The sequence below is a fragment of the Ornithodoros turicata genome, chromosome 9 (genome assembly GCF_037126465.1).
Source record: "Ornithodoros turicata isolate Travis chromosome 9, ASM3712646v1, whole genome shotgun sequence".
Classification (NCBI taxonomy): Eukaryota; Metazoa; Arthropoda; class Arachnida; order Ixodida; family Argasidae; genus Ornithodoros; species Ornithodoros turicata.
In genome coordinates this window covers 40,928,329-40,950,479 of record NC_088209.1, presented here as the reverse complement: position 1 = coordinate 40,950,479, position 22,151 = coordinate 40,928,329, and the positions used below count along the sequence as shown (strand labels likewise).

Genomic DNA, 22,151 nt, shown 5'->3' with positions numbered 1-22,151 from the left:
GTGACAGTGCGTCAAACGCGTAATCCAAAAAGGAAGCGAAAGCGACGCCATTTTGGAAAACCACCACGTATGGGTGACATAATGCGGACACGTGTGTACACGGAGGATATAAGCGTTAATTATATGTACGTTCAGCACATAGCGACACGTGCGAGCTTGTCACTCGGTCAGCCGTGCCTTTTGCCCGAGGTGCCTCGGAAAACCCGGCAGTTGTCCTTTGGAAACCGCTGCCCTCTATGGGGATTCCCCTCCACCGAAAAGACAAAAATAGAAAAAAGAAAAGAAAAAAAAAAGAAAGAAAAGTTGCCCAGTTTGTTGTCACGCCATTTTCATTCTGTGGGCTATACGTGCTGCACCATAACAAGGTGGCCCGTACCAGGCTGCACAATATCGTGCAGGTTGATATCGCGTGGTGTTTTGTTGTGAGTGATCTCTATCGGTATATGGTGAAAACAAGCGCGCTTCCCGTATTCTGTGTGCTTGCCTCGAAGCGCGTGTACTGTGTTACTGGGAATAGCGTACGAGTGTATTACGCATTTAGTCGGGTGCCTTTTGATGGGGAAATCTGAAAGTTTTCACGTTGTTAGGAGTTGCGTGTATGCTTATACGCTCTTAAAAATCAACTTCACCGCATAGCACGCTCCTAGCCGACCATCTTCTCGAACGATATCGTTATCTGCCCTGATTTGTTGAAAACTGGAGGCGTACCCCTTTTCTTGTGACCATTATGAACAGCGTAAGTGTCACAAAAAAGGCGTACACCTCCCGTTTTCAACAACTCAGGGCAGATAACGATATCATTCGAGATCATGGTTGGCTAGGAGCGTGCTATGCGGTGAAGTTCATTTCTGAGAGTGTACCATGCCTCCTACACTCTTAAAAATGAACTTCACCGCATAGCACGCTCCTAGCCAACCATCATCTCGAATGATATCGTTATCTGCCCTGATTTGTTAAAAACGGGAGGCGTACGCCTTTTTTGTGACACTTATGCTGTCACAAAATAGGCGTACGCCTCCCGTTTTCAACAAATCAGGGCAGATAACGATATCATTCGAGATGATGGTTGGCTAGGAGCGTGCTATGCGGTGAAGTTCATTTTTAAGAGTGTATTATGCTCAACACACACTGTGCACTGTAAAAACAGAACTTCACCGCATAGCCCACTGTGCGCCAACCATTGCCACGCGAATGGTAGGGCTATCGCTTGTGATTGGAAGACAGAGGGAGGCGTACGCCTTTTTGTGCAAATTTTCATATATCCAAATTGCAACAAAAAGGCGTACGCCCTCCTCGCTCTTTGAATCGGAAGCGATAACCCTATCATTCGCGGCAACGGTTGGTGTACAGTGTGCCATGCGGTGAAGTTCGTTTTTAAGAGTGTGAGTTACAGTTCATGAGGGGAGAGAGCCTTGGTAGCGGCAACGCCGTAGTAGTTAGCTGGGACAACAGTAACCCGCAACCGTAATAAACCTGTTAATACAACTGGACGCAGAATGCATTTTACTGTTCGGGTTGGAAGGACATCGTGGGAAGCTCGAGCAATATTTTATTGCAGCATCACGTAAGATGCGAAGTTCTTGGGTTGCTTACAATGAGCTCGAATGCACGGAGCTTGAACACCGACGGAACACACATCTGTGGCACACACTTTCACTGCGCAACATCACAGCCCATCATGGAACGTCACGCTACCTCACAATGTCTTGCCTTCCGGCATCCGATTCTGTTTTTGTTTCACTGGCACAACTCTTTGTGTGACGTTGTCCTTCCCAAGTTCGGCATGTCCGTATATAGGAAGGGAGTTTGGCGAGCGTAAGTCGACCACTATCACGTGGCCCCTCATACGCTTCCGGAATACTTCGAAGACTAACCACTCTTTCTATACGAACACCGTTGGAGTTGTGTGCATCTACGTGAAGACAGTAGGAGCTGGACTTCTTCGTGGAACGTCGAAGATATTACGAGGCAAACCGCACTTGCAGGTGCAACAAAATAGAAGACCTGTTGGCATGTCCTGTGCGAAGACAGTACAATAATGAACAAGGCTAACTGTCATCACGGTCCTCGATGAAGACTGTAGAGAAGCTGCTGCAGTTATGTTCTCCTGAAGCATATCCTGCACTTAGGAACAATCACGCGACCTTCATGAACACAGAAGAAGACTAGTCGTTATACTATGTCCTTCCTAATAGCAGTTGACGATGTCGACAGAAGACTGCAGTGTCTTCCTCCGGATGTTTCAGATAAGCAAACGCCTACAAGGACCCAGTCGTTCACATGACCTCACTTCGGAGACCTGGACCACTGCCCGACCCTACTAGAGGGCCAGCCTCTTTGAGGGTTGCGCTTTTTTTTTCCCGTTCACATATAGCTCAATCTTCCTGTTGTCTGGTGTTTGTCAGACGATAGTGTTGTAGCCGATAGAGTCCATGAATATGTTGTTGTCGATCCAGCGAAGGTGTCGAGAGATCCTCGTGTAGACACCGGGAAAGCCGGGCTCCCCGCAACGGTAGCCGAAGGACACGATGCCCACCGCCGTCCATCGTCCTTCGTGCTCCAGCATCAAGGGTCCGCCGGAATCGCCCTGTTAGATAAAAGAATGTTGTAGTGCTCCGCAAATATAGATGGCGTTTGTGTGCTCTGCCTATACTCAACAAATCAGCTACACTCTTAAAAATGAACTTCACCGCATAGCACGCTCCTATCCAACCACCATCTCGAATGATATCGTTATCTGCCCTGATTTGTTGAAAACGGGAGGCGTACGCTTTTTTGTGACACTTGTGCTGTTCATAATTGTCACAAAAAAGGCGTACGCCTCCCGTTTTCAACAAACCAGGGAAGATAACGATATCATTCGAGATGGTGGTTGGATAGGAGCGTGCTATGCGGTGAAGTTCATTTTTAAGAGTGTAGGACAACTATGCCATTCTCCATATTTGTGCGTGTTTGAATTGTACAAGATGGACAAGAAATTTGAAGTGTACCAATTTGAATTGTGTATATTGTACAAACTGGACGTAGGATGGAAACCACATTTCATGGCCACAAGGAAGGTCACAAAATGGGTATAGTACCATTATAATGCCGACAACGCCCTGCTTTAGAAGTTACGTTTTTTTTTTTTACGAAACTCATTCGAATTTTTATTTAAATAATGAGCGCCTCCCACTCATTCACACGGTGCGCAGCTTGTAGGCGGTATCAGAGAGAGACACTTGCAAAAAAAAAGAAAGTTATCCGATTGGTGCACCCGTTCGCGAATTATTTATCCCGGGAACTTAACTAAAACACCCGGTATATGTAAACACACATACACACTGAAAACTAAAGAAAGAAAATATTGCCACCGCAGGCTCTTCCAGGATCAATAGAATCATCGTGCCTTCAAATCGTCTGCCTGTTGTTAAGAAGCACAACTTCCACGATGGTGGTGGTGGTGGTGATAGGGCTTGCCGTTGTCGGCCTCACGTATGTGGGCAACGTCACGACTCACGCCCTGGGGGAATGTGCGTCCTGGGCCGACTTCTAAGGGAACTGTGCCGACATATGTCTGAAAGCGTCTGAGGAAAACCCAGGAAAAACCCCAAACAGCACAGCGGGCACCGGGATTCGAACCCGGGTACCTCCCAGTCATGACATACCTCGTGACATGGCCAGCACGCTAACCACTGAGCCGCGGGAGCTGGTACAACTTCCACGAGGTGCACGCAACCAAATCGAATCGTCGACCGCTCACCTCAAATGTTCATTGTGTAAGGGAGGTGTAACGCAATTTGGAGGAAGCCATCTTTCCTTGACGTTCCCCTCGCGTGTTGCTGACCCCCGTCAGTCACACAACGCGTGCATTCTGCCTCGAGGGCGGGCAGTATTACGACAGCCGCGAACGGATAACCGGCAATTTGCTTCCCACTAGATTGAACCGGATTTGTCCAGACGTACACAATGTCTTTGACCTACGTAGTTGACAGGTGTATATTTTGAGATAATTGCGCGCGTTATTCGAGTGCTTACAATAAGGAGCTGCCGCTAGACGATAGAGACTCCAACCGTTCGTTTATTCGTGTACTCGATGGCTCGGGGATTTTTTGTTTTTCTTTGCGCCCGCGCTTTTTTATTCATTTTAGCATCCTGAGGATCATTTAACCCGTTGAATCTATGGATTTGGTGGCAGAAATAAAATAAATAAAATAAAACGAAGAGAGCCGGCTCTTTGAAGAGGGACCCAGGAAATTTGACACGTCAAAAGGTCTGTCTCCCCAGCCGGGCTAAGGTTAGCTGGACGTGCTGCGTCCATGCCAAAGATACCGTCAGCGAGACAAGCAAGATATTGTCTTCAACAAAGCCACATATTTCGGCCAGTTAAGGGAGTTTGCCTTCCTCATTTCATTAATTGGTCGTCTGCTGTATAGGGCACATTTTGCTGGTGGAACATCGTGCTGAACGGCGCCGGAAGTGATTGCGGGAACACATGGCATTTTCGTCCCAAGTTGGACAAAATAAATGTGGAAGATCATTACTTGCATTAAACCTGCATTCCAAATCTTACAGTAAAGGGGTAATAGAAGGAAAGAAGAACAAGAAGAAATAGAAGAAGAAAGAGCGGCACTGCGCACTGCGAAACTCATCCGGACTTTGACATCACTGCAGGCGTCACCGCCAGTGGGACAGCATGGGGAGGGGTCACGTGGTTACAAGAACCAATAAGAATTGTAGCTGTCGCTTCTCCGACGTCAAAACTTGAAGCGTATACGTGTGCTCGAAGGTGTTCAGGCATGATGAAAAAAACACCAATCTCTGTCATAGCCTCATACAACCCGTCAAGAAATGCCCCTACGTAAGTGCTGAGTCACGAATTGAAATAAATTCTGTAAGTTACCCCCTACGAAACACCGCGTACATGTTCCCCCCGTTGAGTAGACAATATATCCCTTACCTGACAGGCATCTTTTCCTCCCTGCATGAGACCAGCGCAGATGAATTCTTTCGTGATTCCCCGGCTGAATGGATTCCCCCTCAGTTTAGAGTAGGACTCGTTGCACTTTCGCACGTCAACTATGGGCAGTCCGTTCACCTCCTGCAGAGTGTCGCTCCGGGGACCACCTGAAAGACCGAAACAAAGCGCCTTGGTTCAACGGAGTGTCACAATTTGTCACAGTGTGACGTGTTTTTTTTTTTTTTTTTTCTGTCTCGCTGTCTCTCTCTCTCTGGCGACCTTGTCTGCCACGCGGCGGCTTGTTTCCTGGGCCGACTTTACAGGGAACCCTGCCGACATTTCTCTTAAACACAAGAACAGCCTTCCTAATCAGATTGTTTGCTCCGAGAACGTTCTATATTTTGTAAAACTGCTCGATGACTCTGTTGCACCGTGCTACACTCTTAAAAATGAGCTTCACCGCATAGCACGCTCCTAGCCAACCATAATCTCGAATGATATCCTTATCTGACATGATTTGTTGGAAACAGGAGGAGTAGCCTTCTTTGTGACAATTATGAACAGCATAAGTGTCACAAAAATGACGTACGCCTCTCGTTTTCAACAAATCAGGGAAGGCAACGATATCATTCAAGATTATGGTTGGCTAGGAGCGTGCTATGCGGTGAGGTTCATTTTTAAGTGTGTGGGGTTCCACTGGCGTGCCAACGATATGTCGCCGAGTTGCAGATTCTGTCCAATAGGAAAGCGGCGCTCTCAATGTTGCCAGATGGCTGTCGGCATAGTACCGGGGAAAAGTAATGCAATACACTGAGCGAAGCTACACTATTAAAAATAAACTTCACCGCATAGCACGCTCCTAGCCAACCATAATCTAGAATGATATCGTTACCTGCCTTGATTTGTTGAAAGCGGCAGGCGTACGCCCTTTCTGTGACACTTATGTTGTTCATAGTTGTCACAAAAAGGCGTACGCCTCATGTTTCCAACAAATGAGGACAGATAACGACATCATTCGAGATGACGGTTGGCTAGGGGCGTGCTATACGGTGAAGTTTATTTTTAACAGTGTATTCAGTGACTCTAGACAAGTCTTAGAAGAGAGTTTCGGTGATCGTAGCCGTCTGCCTAATATATCGGGTAGTAGGTTTACTTATTCCGTTTGAGAGTAACAGCGATTAAAAGGGACGTTGCTTAATCCCGTTACTATCCGGCTGATTCGAGTGGCTCGTTGTCCTCCTTCAATAAACCGGGTCACAAAAAGAAAAGAAGAGTCCCATGCTCCGGCTCAATGTACCATACAGTGCAAGACTCCTGTACAGGCTTGGGAAGGCGGACTCTCCTAATTGTCCAGTCTGTGGCTCAATCGAAGACGTCGAACATATTATAGTTACGTGCCCAAGATACTCTGAGTGTCATGACAGACTTGTAGCCGCGTTAGGCCGGGTTGACAATCGACCCTTCGGAGTGCAGAAGGTGCTGGGCCCATGGCCAACGAGCACTCAACTGCCAGCTTTGCGAGCCGTTACACAGTTTTTAAAGGACACCAAGCTGTTAGACGGGCTATGACCCTGTCTGTGGCGTTCGTCGCCGCTTCGCGACATCTCCAGTGGGTGTGGGTGGATGTGTCTGGCATTCCTTTCCTTAGGTGATCTGGGGTAGCCGGCCCTCGTGATGAGGGCTACAATCCTCATTTTTTTTTCTTTCAATCGTCATCATCAAGAGTCCCATGGTATTGAACACGGCAAATCCTATCCGCTCTAAATGTCACTTCGTAATGGGGTAGCTCCATTCCGGGCTGCGGAGCTGTAAGCTCCCCGAGCCCAACGGAAGCGGACGACACGGGGTTTCCCGCGCGTGAAATTTTTTAACCCGCTTTTTGCACGCAACCCGCGTTCTTTTGTCGGTCATTTCTGGTTTTCTTTTTGAATCCCATAATAGGAGGGTATATCTGTATGATATTCATTTCCGCCGATGTTTGTACGTTTCTGGGTATGTGGGCTTTTTGGTCGAGAGACTGGGGGAGTTTCTGTGTCATCGATAAAATTGTAATAACGGTGCATAAAGTACGATCACGTGTGTCGCCCCCCCCCGCCCCCCCCCCATCCGACCACTGCAGGGTGGCCAGAGAGTAACATTGCATTTGTTTCCGAGTCTCCTTCAATGTTACCATGCATATCGGCGGTCAGACTACTCTATACGAAGTCTCATTGAAGAACTTCAGGTGCACGCTTAAAAAATGAACTTCACCGCATGGCACGCTCCTAGCCAACCATAATCTCGAGTGATATCGTTATCTGCCCTGATGTGTTGAAAACCGGAGGCGTACGCCTTTTTTGTGACTATTATGAACAGCATAAGTGTCACAGGAAAGGCGTACGGCTCCCGTTTTCAACAAATCAGGGCACAGAACGATATCATTCGAGATTATGGTTGGCTAGGAGCGTGCTATGCGGTGAAGTTCATCTTTAAGAGTGTGGGCCGAAATGGTCGGCGGTCCTATAGCAACGTGCAGAACGTCGCCATACGTGTATCTGGGCTCACTCACCTTATGTCTGCTTAACGTCTGCTAACGCCTGGCTCACCTTAAATCTACTCAAAAATTACCAGTTTCACAGAATATTATACTTACCTGATAGGGAAGCTGGAATTATACGAGGCACATCATCATCATGGTTTACAACTCATCATGGTTTACAACTGCTTTTTCCTTCGATTACACTCTTAGAAATGAACTTCACCGCATAGCACGCTCCTAGCCAACCATCATCTTGAATGATATCGTTATCAGCACTGATTTGTTGAAAACGGGAGGAGCACGCCTTTTTTGTGACACTTATGCTGTTCATAATTGTCACAAAAAAAAGGCGTACGCCTCTCGTTTTCAACAAATCAACGCAGATAACGATATCATTCGAGACTATGATTGGCGAGGTGCGTGCTATGCGGTGAAGTTCATTTTTAAGAGTGTATAGCACGACGGCTTCGATGCATTCTATAAACTATACCACACTCTTAAAAATGAACTTCACCACATAGCACGCTCCTAGCCAACCATCATCCCGAGTGACAATGTTCTCGCTCCTGATTTGTTGAAAACGGGAGACGGAGCCTATTCTGTGCCGTGCATAATGAGCACAAAATAGGCTCCTCCTCCCGTTTTCAACAAATCAGGGTCGAGAACGTTGTCACTCGTGATGTTGGTTGGCTAGGAGCGTGCTATGTGGTGAAGTTCATTTTTAAGAGTGCAGCTGTGTTTCTTTTTTTTTTTTTTCTTTATTCCGCGTTTGTACTGCGAAGCAACTGTAATAGTGAGCCCCGAAGAGAAGAGAGCTCACGTACCGAACATAGTGTCTCCCCATCCGAGAACGGTAGCTTCTCTGCCGATGAGGTTCTGTCGTGCCATGACGGGAGTGGGAAGACAGACGGGTCGGATGAGCGCCAAGGGAACGGGTTCGGCCAGCCGGATGAGGGCAATGTCGTTGTAGTACTGCCGACGAACGTAGTCTTCGTGGACCACGAAACGTTCCACCTTGTACACGGGACCTTCGTCGTACCGGATCTGGCCCAGTCGAACGCCGTACGTCTGAGTACTCCTTAGGAAAACAAGGAAAGAGCCGAGGATGACGGTGGCGTCCAGCCGATTTTGTTGCACAAACCACGGACATGTTAAGGGGGACATTGATTTATTTATTTACGATTATAATATGAACTAATACGAAGGTATTGATAGTGAAATAAATTCAAAATCCGGACGGGTTAGTGATGCGTATTAAAAGCGATAAAAACCCCCAGTGCGAGGGGGGACAACAATAAGGACAAAGGACCGAAAAAATACAATTAATAGTGAGTTTTAGACAGCAGTTCGGAACTGGGGTATAGTTGGTACGTATGCTAAGATTAAACATCGTAACAGAGCACGAGACAAATATAAGGACGAAAGCAGAGCGGAGCATCGTGTGTCTCCGTTCTCCCTTCGTCCTAAGGGATAGCGTGGTGCTTCTCCGCAATGCGCAATGCTCTCCATATGTTCTGCGAGTACGCTCTTACTTACGCTATCGCCTTTTCGTATACGTAAGGGATAGCTGTGGTGGTTGTGCGCACGCGCAAAACATAAAGAGAGCTTCGCGCAATGTGCAGAAGCACCACAGCTATCCCTTACGTACGCAAAGGGGATAGCTTATACCACGGTCCCTTGATAGCTTTCTGGTCACGCAGCTCCGTCAAAAAGTTGGCCTAGGGACAACGGGAGCCGCGTGGTGGCGCCGCGATCGGAACGCGGTAGAATCTCCCGCTCGGGCCAGTCATGGGAACGGCAGATGCAGTGTTGTTTTTGCGCTTTTCCAGACATCCTACGAGAAAATTATTTGTTGCAATGGGTTTCCTGCTACGTTGCAGCAACTATAATCGAATAATCGTTTTCTGTTCGGCATTATTTTATGCGGAAAGCTGCTGACGACCACTTCGAGTGGCACGGATGTATTGTCGCGAGTCTCCTATCTTCAAACCCTCAGCCGGAGATTCTAGCGCAGTTTATGTGCATAGGGCACGGTGGTAAGGTGATCTGTACTTTACTTAGCGCGTACAGTATACCTCTTACAGTTAATTGCGGACAGGTGCTGCGCCCATGACGGCGTACTAATTGACGCGATCGGCCGATCGCAATCACACCAGTCCTTTCACGAGGTACCAGATGAGTTACTCTCAATTGTTGCCGCGAAGCTGATGAAGACAAAAGTATAGCGTCTAAAAAGATCCCGGCTGACAGACATGTCACGAAATTTAACAGCTGTGTCCTTGTCGTTCATCTCTTGTTTTAGTCATCTATCATCTCGATCTCATTTCTTTTACGAGGCTGAAAGGAACCGCCATGTATCCGACATGCTTCCGTGAATTAATCTCGAGCGCCCTTTTTATCCTGCCATGCTAAACAACTTTAATAATGCGTACTTTATTTAGCGTGTAAAGGACGTTCTACAGTTAATCGCAGACAGTTACATGACCACTCAGAGGCCGCGTTCACATGTAGCAACTCGGTAGCTCCACCCACAAGCAACCTTACGGCGACAGGAAAGTGTGGGTTCGAATCCAACTGGCGGAGCCTTTTCCTTATACCCGTTGGTCAAATTATAGTCTTTTTTTGCGCGAATAGATTATTATTACCTTCTAGAATGGCAATTGACATATTTTCGTGACGTTCGTAAAAAAAGAAACAAGTCATTTCTGAGCTGCACGTGCAGGATTTGAACTCGTGAATGCACGAACGAAATCCTCCACGCACTCGGGAGCCACGTGACAGTACTCCTCTCGCTGAATGGCCAGCGCGCGAGCAACTTTTCAAGTTTTTGTTCGAGGAGCGATTACGAGCAACTCGAGTTGCTGGAGGTTGCCGGTGTCGGCCGACTACCAATAACTCCAAAGTTGCTCATAGTTGCTGGAAAAAGCTGCCCCGTGTGAACGCTGCCTTGACGCGATCACTAGATCGCGATTACACGATTATTACAAATGTTGACATCCCTGGGAGCCAAATCAGCTCAAAAGCTCCAGTTGCATGAGTAATTTTCTTTTGAGATTCTATCCTTAAAAGCACTGAATTCGTTGTTGGTGACTACGGCAGGCGCTTTCTTTTTACGGGGCTGTTTCCCGTGCATGGTTATCTGACGGAACGGCTTCGCAGTTTCGGTGTGCTCAGATACGAAGGCAGCCGTCGAATATGCGCGGCACTGCATCTTCTCGAAGCTTTGACTTTCCACGCTTGTGCAGCACTTCATCGCCGTCGATGACGAGTTCGTCGTGCTATACGGCATCGCTGTGGTCAAAGTGCTTCTCGCAGACACGTGTGTGTGGAGAGTCAAAACTGAACTGCCCACCATCAATGCGATGGATGGCACGTTTCCACTTCTCACGCTTGTCACAATACGCAGGAAACGCGAACATGGATACCTTGCCACCCCCCGAACACCCAGAGCGACATTTGGTAACACAGCATGTCTCTGGCATGCTGCTAGCACACGGTTATAACGCGACAACATTCGAAAAACGTGTACTGCAATGGGAGACGAAGGCGTCTCTCTCCCGCGTTCCGATGGCAGCGCCACCACGCGGGCGCTCCGGTCCCTGTTCAAAGCTTCCCCATAGAGTTACGGAGAAGCTGCGTGACCAGGAAGCTATCAAGGGACCGTGCTTATACGCTGCACTAAAATTCTCTAGTGCGGTGGTTTTGGGCACGGCGCGAAACGTCTCTACGTTTTGCGCGTGCGCACAACCACCACAGCTATCCCTTACGTACGCAAAGGCGATAGCGTACGATGCAGTAATGTGAAGTGTTGAAGTGAAAACTAACCTTTGTCCTTGAAAGCAATGTGCCGCTGAGAGAACGTATCGGTCGTTGATGAGGAAGCCGCCACAGAGGAACTTCAGTTCACTTCCCCTCAGAATGGAAGCCTATACAAGAACGGAGATTATAAAGAAAATATTATAAAATGCTCACGTTTCTCAAGTTTTACTCCGTGTTGAAAATGCTTTTTGTCAAATTCCAGGAAGCAACAATCGATTAAGTTTTGCACCCAATTCGTTAAATGTTGTTGTCGCGTTTTTGTGGGAAGAAGACATTAAGAAGATATTAGGAAGACATTAATAGGACATTAAAATATATTAATAATATTTTTTTCTGTGTGCGCGAGTGCTAGGAAAAAACCCTGCAGAGTACGAATGACCTGTTAAACTATATACACCCTTAAAAATGAACATCACCGCATAGCACGCTCCTAGCCAACCATTATCTCGAATGATATCGTTATCTGCCCTGATTTGTTGAAAACGGGAGCCGTACGCCTTTTCCGTGACAATTATGAGCAGCATAAGTGTCACAGAAAAGGCGTACGCCTCCCGTTTTCAACAAATCAGGGCAGATAACCATATTAAAGCATATCATTCATATTAATAATTCATATTATAATATATTCATATTAATTCATAAAGCATATTAAAGCATATCATTCGAGGTAATGGTTGGCTAGGAGTGTGCTATGCGGTAAAAGTTCATTTTTAAGAGTGTATAGTCTAGTTTACCATGCCATTGGTACTCAGTATGTGTTTGAAGAAAGAAAAAGAAGAAGAAGAAGAATGGGACGGCCTGTGATGTCCAACGGTAGTTGTGGGGGCTGTGCTCTTAGTACACTCTTAAAAATGAACTTCACCGCATAGCACGCTCCTAGCCAACCATCATCTCGAATGATATCGTTATCTGCCCTGATTTGTTGAAATCGGGAGGCGTACGCCTTTTTGTGACGTTTATGCTGTTCATAATTGTCACAGAAAAGGCGTACGCCTCCCGTTTTCAACAAATCAGGGCAGATAACGATATCATTCGAGATTATGGTTGGCTAGGAGCGTGATATGAGGTGAAGTTCATTTTTAAGAGTGTAGGTCCTTGCAGGACACACGTATTCGCACACTCAGTGAGAGAGTGAGAAAGGCAGATTCGCATGAAGGACGATCCCAGATTGCGTGTCATCCCCATAGAGAATTTTTATCAGGAGGAAGCACGCTTGATGAGATTTACGTTTTCGGAGCGCGGCCTGAATGGGTGAACGTGCCACTTTTATACTCTTGGGGTGCGCAACAGTTCAACGTCCAGTAATATATATCCATTTTCGCACGATGTGCGTTGTGGACATTCCAGCCAGACGTCAAAGCTGGCTCTCGTTGTATAGCTTATATGTACTTTATAGCCAGTCACAAAGTTACAATTGACCTTGCAAGGGTGAATGGAGTAAGCTGTTCTCGTGAAGAAACGTGATACGGCGTGAACAGTCAACCGCTTTCGGATAAAGTGGAACACATGGCCACATATGGCGCGCTTGACGTGTACACGAGAAGTGGCGTCATTCTCTTTGCGGTATATCGTGCGTTCTGAGAACTCTGCTATACGATGATGCTCTATACTCTGGCCTTTTTTTAAAAAAAAGGACTTCGAAAGATCATGTCTCATATGTTGCATCAGTTGTTTTTTAGTGTTGCTTCAGATCAGATGTTGCTTTTTCTTTTTTTTTTTGCAAGGTAACTGTCAGAGGCCACCGTTACCGTTACGATTAATAAAATGGATAAGAAATAAGAAGATAACAGCAAGTTCGGGTGTATAGCTTGAAGTGACATACAAAGAAGACAAACAAAAGTGTCCAGGCCTTACGAGCGTTATTTTTATGGAGCACGCTTTGCATCTAAAGTTTATGATGTTTCCATGCCGCCACTGGACACACTCTTAAAAATGAACTTCACCGCATAGCACGCTCCTAGCCCACCATAATCTCGAATGATATCGTTATTTGCCCTGATTTGTTGAAAACAGTAGGCGTACGCCTTTTTTGTAACAATTATGAACAGCATAAGTGTCACAAAAAGGCGTACGCTTCCCGTTCTTAACAAATCAGGGCAGATAACGATATCATTCGAGATTATGGATGGCTAGGAGCGTGCTATGTGGTGAAGTTCATTTTTAAGAATGCAATTAAATAAAAAGAAGACAAAGCTCAATGACTCGCACCTAAGACACACGAGTTGGGATTCAAACGTGCACCGTTGATTCCGAGATCTGCTTGCCACAATGAAATGGGTAAAACGCTGCGTATCTGCGTGGCACGTCTATTAATTTCCCTCAAGTGGAGCTAGACACTGTGATGATACATATATATACACCAATATGCCAATACATATAGCAGACGTACCATCCAGGGCCAGGTGTTGTAGTCCGCTTTGGCTCCTCCTATGACGAAACTGACGGCTGGTCCAATGGCCTTCAGGATATCGGGATCGGGAACACGGGCGTCAACCTTGCCCGTCTTCTTGGCCGTTTTCTCCGGTTGGTTGCCGTTGTTGTTATTGGCATCAACCCTGGCACGTCTCCTGTATGCTCCGGAGACGGGCTGCAAAGTAATATAGAATGCGGTTAGAAGGAACCCGTAGCTCTTTCTGTATCGCCACTCTCAAGGGAAACAATGACCCGACCAGAGTACCATCAGCACTTTTGAGTGTTGGAACACGATGGATGCTGTGCGGCTCACCAAACTCTCTGCAGCACACTATGGTAATTTTTGAATTTTGAAAATTACAATCTTAGAAATGTGCTCTTAGAAAAGAAAAATTACAACATTACACTCTTAATAATGAACTTCACCGCATAGCACGCTCCTAGCCAACCATTATCTCGAATGATATCGTTATCTGTCCTGATTTGTTGAAAACAGGGGGCGTACGCCTTTTCTGTGACAATTATGAACAGCATAAGTGTCACAGAAATGGCGTACGCCCCCCGTTTTCAAGAAATCAGGGCAGATAACGATATCATTCGAGATGATAGTTGGCTAGGAACGTGCTATGCGGTGAAGTTCATTTTTAAGAGTGTAGAAATGTTCCGAAATTGCCCTTTGCGACTGCCGTAATTGCTGTGATCCACGCCTCTATTTGACACTAAAAATAGCTTCTAAGAAAAGAAGAAAAAAAAACAATAGCAACAACTTTATGGAAATAATGAGTGGAAGAAAGCATGGGTTTTCATGAAAGTCCGAAAACCTTGGCAACGTGTGAAATAAATGTCCATGAAGTATGAAGTCAGGGACTTACCCCTGACGGACCTGCGATCTTCAGAGACTCGAACTTCGGTTCATCCAATACATCCTCTACCTCGGATCCGTTGGATTTGTCCTTCAGCTTAGTTTGATCCAGTTCCTCCTCTAACCTGAATTCATTGGATCTCTCTTTCCTCTTAGTTTGATCCAGCTCTTCCCCCAACTCGGATCCATTGGATTTATCCTCCATCTTAGGTTGGTCCAATTCCTCCTCTATCCTGGATCCGTTTGATTTGTCCTCAGCTAATTCCTCCTCGAACTTGGTTTCATTAGATTCCTCCTCCAGATCGAGCGTTTCTCTGGCGTTCCTCTTCCTCAGGGCACCGTACGGGGCAAACCATCCCGGAACCCGTGGTCCTCCGTGATCTCCAGGACTGAAAAAATCCGGGTCCCACAGTCCTGGGTCCTTGTACATCTCCTTAAACTGCCCAGTGTTGTCAACCTGAGGTGCGCTGTAAAGATTCTGTCCATTCACCGCCTGGTGGCTGTTAAATACGCTGTAATGCTGTTCGTGTTGCTGGTGCTGCTCGTAGAATTGATACTCGTGCTGATCCCGCTGACGATGCTGATGAGGCAGCCGACGTCCCTGCGCTGGTAACGCCGTCGGAACTACGTTTTGAACGCGCCTAGAACTGACTTGATTATGGGGAAAGTTTGCGCTTGATCGAGACGTTGTCGTAGATGATGTGTGATCCGTGATGGGTAAGTGGCGTACTTTCGGTTTGCTCGTGGTACCACGTGGTTTGGGCGCTGTGGGTCGATGCTGTGTCGCTGTCGCTCCGTGTCGCCTCTGTTTGTTTCTTCTCGTGGTACCGGCCACGGTACTCTTGACTTTGGGGTTCAGAGTAGTCAGTGTTTTGGCACTCGTTGTAGTCTTGTTCGCGATGGCCGAGGCGTTCACCTGGGGCACGATCAGCACACCGCATTCTGCGTTGGAGAGATGAACATGATTCTATAACCGTAGTCTTAAAAGCATAGTCAGATGTAAGTTACTCAAGAAAATTTACCACGTTAAAGTAGTCGAGGCTTCAAGTACATTACTGCCGTTTTTCCCAACCCAGAAATTCGAATAATTTTGTCATCTCATGCACAGCCACACTATTAGAAATGAACTTCGCCACATAGTACACTCCTAGCCAACCATCATGCCGAATGACAACGTTCTCGCCCCTGATTTGTTGAAAACGGGAGGCGGAGCGTATTCTGTGCCATGCATAATGGTCCCATAATAGGCTTCGCCTCCCGTTTTCAACAAATCAGGGTCGAGAACGTTGTCATTCGAGATGATGGTTGGCTAGGAGCGTGCTATGTGGTGAAGTTCATTTTGAAGAGTGCAGTATGATCAAGACGAACTCGCACCGTGCCGTTAAGGCTCATCGGAAATCATCTGTTTATGATAAGGTATAACTATATTCTACACTCTTAGAAATGAACTTCACCGCATAGCACTCTCCTAGCCAACCATAATCTCGAATGATATCGCTACCTGCCCTGAGTTGAAAACGGGAGGCGTACACCTTTTTTGTGGCAATTATGAACAGCATAAGAGTCACAAAAAAGGCGTGCGCCTCCCGATTTCAACAAATCAGGGCGGATAACGATATCATTCGAGATAATGGTTGGCTAGGAGCGTGCTATGCGGTGAAGTTCATTTCTAAGAGTGTACTCAAAGAACAAGAGCGCGAGAGGAAAATGCTGGACAAATCATTTGGTCTAGGCAGTTCTTGTTTGCGCATACCTATAGGTTCGGTGTCTATTGAGGCCCTGCGGATATACGCGGCTTCGTTTTTTAGAAGGCGTCGGTTATGTAATCTATACTGCGCCTTGCAGTGTCGTAGGAAGGAAATACCTAATTGTCCTTCACGCCTTTTGTGAAATAAAAAAAAATGAAATAAAAGCACACCTTGTCGCAATTGTTAACGAAAATCCGCCGGTAATTGTGTTCGTGGCCTTCGAACGGATTCCCGAACCTCCAAGTCGCTTTCCGGAGCACATCGCTCCTTCGTTCTGCTATATTGCCATTGAGAGCGCGTAGATCGAATGCGATATTGTCTTTAAGAAAGTAAATTGTGTCTGAACGAATGTACTTAGTCTGCATCTGAAACAAATCTGGTAAAGTACTCTGCACCACCCTCTAAGAACGCCCTATCTCTCTTATACGGGATCGCGTTCATAAGCTGTGCAATGTGTTCCGACGTCCTTTTTCCTTGTGGCGCCGCTCAATTTTTACAATGTTAAGAGCAACAATTGCTGTTTTTTTTTACGGTCTAAGAATCTTCTACATCTACTACAGGTGGTCACTGACTTCTGTTCACGTGCACGCCGGGGATGGGAGGTAAGCCCGCCATTTCTCTTTTTTGTTTCGTTTCGCTTTGTAGTCTCCGACAGCGTTAACTATACTCGGACACCTGCACAGCGTAATTTTGCAGTCAAGCACGTTTCGCAGGCTCATTATATTCGTAGGAAACTACAGTGTAGGTGTATAGCGCATTTACAGGGTTTTACTCTGTCTTTTCTTTCGATTTTATTGTTTCCCAATTTAATGACTTTACTCAGCTCCCCAAGAGAAAAAAAAAACCCTCACTGAGTACACCGTAAAAAAAATAAAAAATAAAAAAAAATAAAGAAAGAACTGGCCGAAAAATGAACGCCCACGGTCACCATGCGGTGTGGGAAATAACCAGACAGTGGTTCGTCGGAAACCATCCTCCCCTCCCCTTCCTTCGTGTGTGTCCTCCCCCGTTCGTTCCCCGAAGCGACAGCAATCATGCCGGTCATCCATATATAACAAACTGTACCTCAAAAAGGGGTCCATGTTCGCGCGTGGAGATTCATCACTCACTTTGGGGGTTTCCAACATAGGGGAGCAATATACCAAGCCGTCGCCATGAGCGCCGCCGTCGTGTCTCGGTATCTGTCGTACTTTCGATAAGCGAAAGTACCGCTAACAGCACCGTCCAAACTTTACTGATAGTGTCCCAAAAAAGGACGAGGTAGAAAGCGAATTTGTTAACAAATGTCGACAATGAAACAAATAAAAAAAATGCAGATTTGTCGGAACAGAAAACACGACAAAACTTCGAATCTCCGATTTTGTTGCGTCGTCTGCCGCATTCTCGCGTGTTTATTACGAATAACCACCTGTTTCGACAGGGATTTCGATATTGTTGCTGACGATGTTACTTCCGACGGCGTTTCTTGTTCGACAGTGCTCCTGAGGCATTAGATAGTTTTCTTTCGCTCAGAACTATTGACAGCTTTCGCATGGCCATGACTACCGGCCATTATAATGCTGGATAATTCCTCACCAACTCTATATAAGACTATTCATTTTCTTTTCTTTCGCTATCACATCACATCACACTATCCAATGTAAGAGTGTACGAGAAATAGTTTATAGTCCGTGGCACGTGAGAGCACCATTGAAGTTCCACACACCCGCGTATCGTGTAGCATTTTATCTCTCCAACACTATAGTACTCAGTGAAAACGTTATATGTACCCACACGGTAACATAATTAAGGTAGGTGCACCTCTACAGCGTCTTGCGAACTACTATACTAATCACGGTTATGGATCGATTCCTGTAGAATATGAGGTACATAAATCGTGTTTCTGACTGTGTGTCTGACTCCAGAATATAAAGGAGTCATCCTGCGTCACAAAGAAAATGTAACTCATTAATCCACGCTCTTAAAAATGAACTTCACCGCATATCACGCTCCTAGCCAACTATCATCTCGAATGATATCGTTATCTGCCCTGATTTGTTGAAAACAGGAGGCGTACGCCTTTTTTGTGACACTTATGCTGTTCATAATTGTCACAAAAAAGGCGTACGCCTCTCGTTTTCAACAAATCAGGGCAGATAACGATATCATTCAAGGTGATGGTTGGCTAGGAGCGTGCTATGCGGTGAAGTTCATTTCTAAGAGTGCATTTCACCACATAAGCGTAGAGTATCGCCTTCTGCGATTGAACTCCACAGTCATTGAAATAAAGTCGTCGTTGATGATGATGATGATGATGCCACTTACGCTCGTTCCTCTGGAAACCAATGAGCGCCGTGAAAAAGGGATCCTCGTCGTCAGCGTCGGGGTTGTCCGGACAGCACACCTTGGCCACGTGACGGTTCCACCCGCAGATGTGCGGTCGGCCACCTCGACGAACCTCCGCTATGCCCTGGGCGCAGAGCGTGATGTCTCGACATAGGAAGCCCTTTTCACAGGGAGGGTCCTCTTGGGGAAACACAATGGGGACGCAAGCACCTGCGCAGAATTATAAACTATATATTGCGCCTCCGAAAACACAGCGACGTGGTGGCATGTCTTTTACGCTGAACGAAGAAATAACCGTACTTTGACGGCACTTGACCGGCGTCGCGTCGGCGGAACACTCGGTAACGCCGATTGGTAAATTAAAGGCCAGCAACGGAATGATTCGACTGCGGCGGCGTAACATCGCAGCATTCGACAATGTTATCTTTTACAACTCAGCAACTCATTCGTACCACAAAAATGTCGTTATCAAGGAGCAGACTTCCTTTTGCACTTCTATCTCAAGGATGAAAGAAAGCATCTCCTCCTGAGTATCCGTGATGTCTTCCTGCCAAAAAGGTGCTACTTCCATTATCCACAATCCAAACATCATTTCGCTACTGGATACAACGGGCAAATAACAGTACTTGGAACGGATCGTTAGGAACCTTTCCAGGGTTGCGCGGAGCAATACGTGCATATATTTTAATGCGCGTCATGACAACTGCCCCGAGGAGCTGCACGGAGCCGCGGGGTTAAAGGTTCCTGAAAATTTACGCTTCTCTGGGATATTACAAGGTCGTCCGAGATGGCGGGAAAACACTGCACCATAAATGGGATTTACGGTGACTCTGTAGCGCGGGTGGTAGGATGAGAACGATATCTTTTTTTTTTATCGGATCCTGAAACGAGATAAATAAATTATCATCCGTTTTGCTTCAGGGAGACGTCTGTTGAAAGACTCAGCGGAGCGGACTGCCGCTTATGGTGCTGGTACTATATATCCTTGTTATCTGCTTGCGACATACTTCTCTGAAAACGAAAGCTCGCGGTTTATCCAGTGTCTGAAATCTCCGGGTGTTGCGAGACTGTTTCCTCCGACTAATCGACTCGTACGCCATACTGCCCACCCACCCCCCAAAACACAATAATGGTACAGCTCCTTGGTACAGCGGCGACACCGAAACTACTATGGGAGCCCTATATGTGCGGCACCTGGTGGCGCTATAGCGCAGGGGTTCTCACCCGGTGGGGATTTCCCGCTCTCATGGGGCAATTTGGGGATTTCATGGGGGAGGGGGATGACACCGTGTAACATTCGTCTCCAATCGTCAGGAATGAGGCCTCGACAGTATGTCACGGTGGGTTGGCTCACGGTGAAGTGCGCACGGTACTTCTAGCGTTATGGTCGGTCGCCACGTATAGTACTTTCATGAAACCCAGAAGAAGTAATAAAATTAATACTAATAATAATTCGTGGCTTTATACTTCGCAAGACAACTGCGATCATAAGCGTGAAGCAATAAAATACCTCGAAATTTTATGCGTCTATTGCTTCGGAGATAATGGGGGGGGGGGGGGGGGGTAGCTTTGATCAACGGCAAAATGGGTGCATGGTGGGCAAAAAATGGTTGAGAACCACTGGGTGACTCCGTTAGAATTGACGGATCATATTTCGTACCGTTCTTACGTTGAACACAAGTTGGTCCGTCGTGTTACGTACGGAACGTGCTATACGTACCGGTTATCGCTACCTGGGTACCGCTGGGTACCTGTGACCGGTTTAAAACTCGAGATAACATGCGTTATGAACAGCTGGTAGCGTTTACAAACACAATGCAAAAGTGGATGAAAAAAAATAGAAAGAAAGGGTAGATAAATTGTCAGATAGGCTAGATTTTAGATTAAGTGCACGTGAAAAACATGGTGGTTTTGATTAGGTGCGGGTTTCATAGGTTGCGTATTTTAATTTAGCTTTCTCGTATATTTTAGATGAGCAAACTTTTTCACTGCACCACCCAATCTCAGTCATCCGGTGATCACTGTCCTGCAGTGGCGCACCGGTTATGTATATTCCCCCGCATGGTGTAAAATCGGTCGATCTGCTCACCAGCCACAAAAACACGTGATTTCTCTCTATATTTAGAAAAAGGGGAACTACAAGTAGATCTCGCTGGACAAACATTGAGGAATTTACGCTTGAACGGTTTGAGAACGTACTTTGTCCAAGTTCTTTGGTGTTCTTGGCACTTTTGCTTGGCAGTGGCGTAGCACGTGCGCTTTGCAAAACAAAAATAGTGAGACCATGTTGTTGAGACCTTGTCTGTGTTGTCGTTTTTTGTCCCCCAGTCTCGGGTTTTTAAGTTATGGGAAAATATCGTATTTGTTTTGCGTTTGTTCTCTTACAAAACATCTACTTTTTCCAAAAGGCAGGATGTAACATGCAAATGACAATCCCCTTTTTTTTTTCTTTCAATCATCATCAACATGCAAATGAGTTGCTTCATTAGAGTACTTTGATCCGGAGTACAGCGCATGTTAGCGACGGCATGATGAGTTAAAAACGACTCTCAAAACAGAGAAATATCTACATAAGTAAAAGAAAAAAAGAAAGGAAATTCAATGGCTCACATATGATTACCGTTGCAAAGTAATTCGTTTTTTTTAGAACTTTTTATAGCTTTTCGAATTTTAATTGCGTTTTAACGGGCTGTCCAACGTAAGTCGCTTGCGCATTTGTCATTATAACTTGTGCAAACACATTCGGCGAAGCAGAGGATAATAATGCATATAATAAATAACAAAATGATATGCATAAAAAGCGTATAATAATATATAATAATAATAATATTATGCATTAGATAGTAAAAATCCTCACTCACCTAGAGCTACGCAGATCGCGATGACAAACGCAACATCCACACGGCATCCAAACTCCAATCTCTTCCTTTTCATCTTCCACCAAACGGCACAAAATATTTTCGCACGACGATCTCCTTCGAGCAGACGACACGGAGTGTCCCTCGCAGACGACGCACAAGCACCAGCACGATCAAAGGACGCACGTGCGATTTAACAGACGACAAAACCTCGCAACGCCCGTAAAAACCGCCGCTGCACCGTCGGAAAAGACCCTAAAGTGACCACCGTTCGTCGTCCGCTTCCAGTTTCCCTCGCCACGACGGAAAGTTCAAGTCTGGTCAGCCGGTTCGAGCGGGGGGAAAAACTCTTCCACCGGACCCCTCGCACGTATCCGATCTTTATACTCGTCAACTCGTCCCCATCCAGTGACGCGATTTGATAGCGCCGTTTCGTTTGAACCTTCCCGCTTGCTCCATAGTGCCATTTCCGCGCAGCGTCACTGGCTCTTCCTGTGGCGTCATCGCTCCTGTCCAACCCGCGCGGTTCTCAAGGATGTGACAGATGGAAAAGTTGGAGGAGATCGGATTTTTTTCTGACGCTGGATAGCTTGAAGTTGCCATATCAGGTTCACGGGCTCCGCAGAAGCTGGTGTGAACGCTCTGGGGGTTGGCGGTATTTTAGAAGGAT

At 46.4% G+C, this 22,151-nt stretch overlaps 1 protein-coding gene across 1 annotated transcript; it reads right to left on the bottom strand.

Annotated features, from left to right (window-relative positions):
• Positions 1–1,532: 1,532 nt before the first annotated feature.
• LOC135368969 (uncharacterized) lies at positions 1,533–21,842 on the bottom strand. Its single transcript, XM_064602546.1, has 8 exons — positions 21,485–21,842; positions 18,603–18,833; positions 14,561–15,492; positions 13,666–13,863; positions 11,283–11,383; positions 8,282–8,535; positions 4,940–5,106; positions 1,533–2,587 (listed from the first exon to the last, which is right to left on the bottom strand). The coding sequence occupies exons 1-8, from the start codon at positions 21,555–21,557 to the stop codon at positions 2,402–2,404; spliced, it is 2,142 nt and encodes a 713-aa protein (XP_064458616.1). The 5' UTR covers positions 21,558–21,842; the 3' UTR covers positions 1,533–2,401.
• Positions 21,843–22,151: the final 309 nt, after the last annotated feature.

Excerpts from the sequence above, each read along its gene's own strand:
- LOC135368969 (XM_064602546.1), bottom strand. The coding sequence starts at position 21,557 with ATGAAAAGGAAGAGATTGGAGTTTGGATGCCGTGTGGATGTTGCGTTT. Across the intron at positions 15,493-18,602 it reads TGGTTTCCAGAGGAACGAGC|AATGCGGTGTGCTGATCGTG; the intron begins GTAAGTGGCATC and ends TCTCCAACGCAG. Across the intron at positions 8,536-11,282 it reads CATTGCTTTCAAGGACAAAG|GAGTACTCAGACGTACGGCG; the intron begins GTTAGTTTTCAC and ends TGTTTTCCTAAG.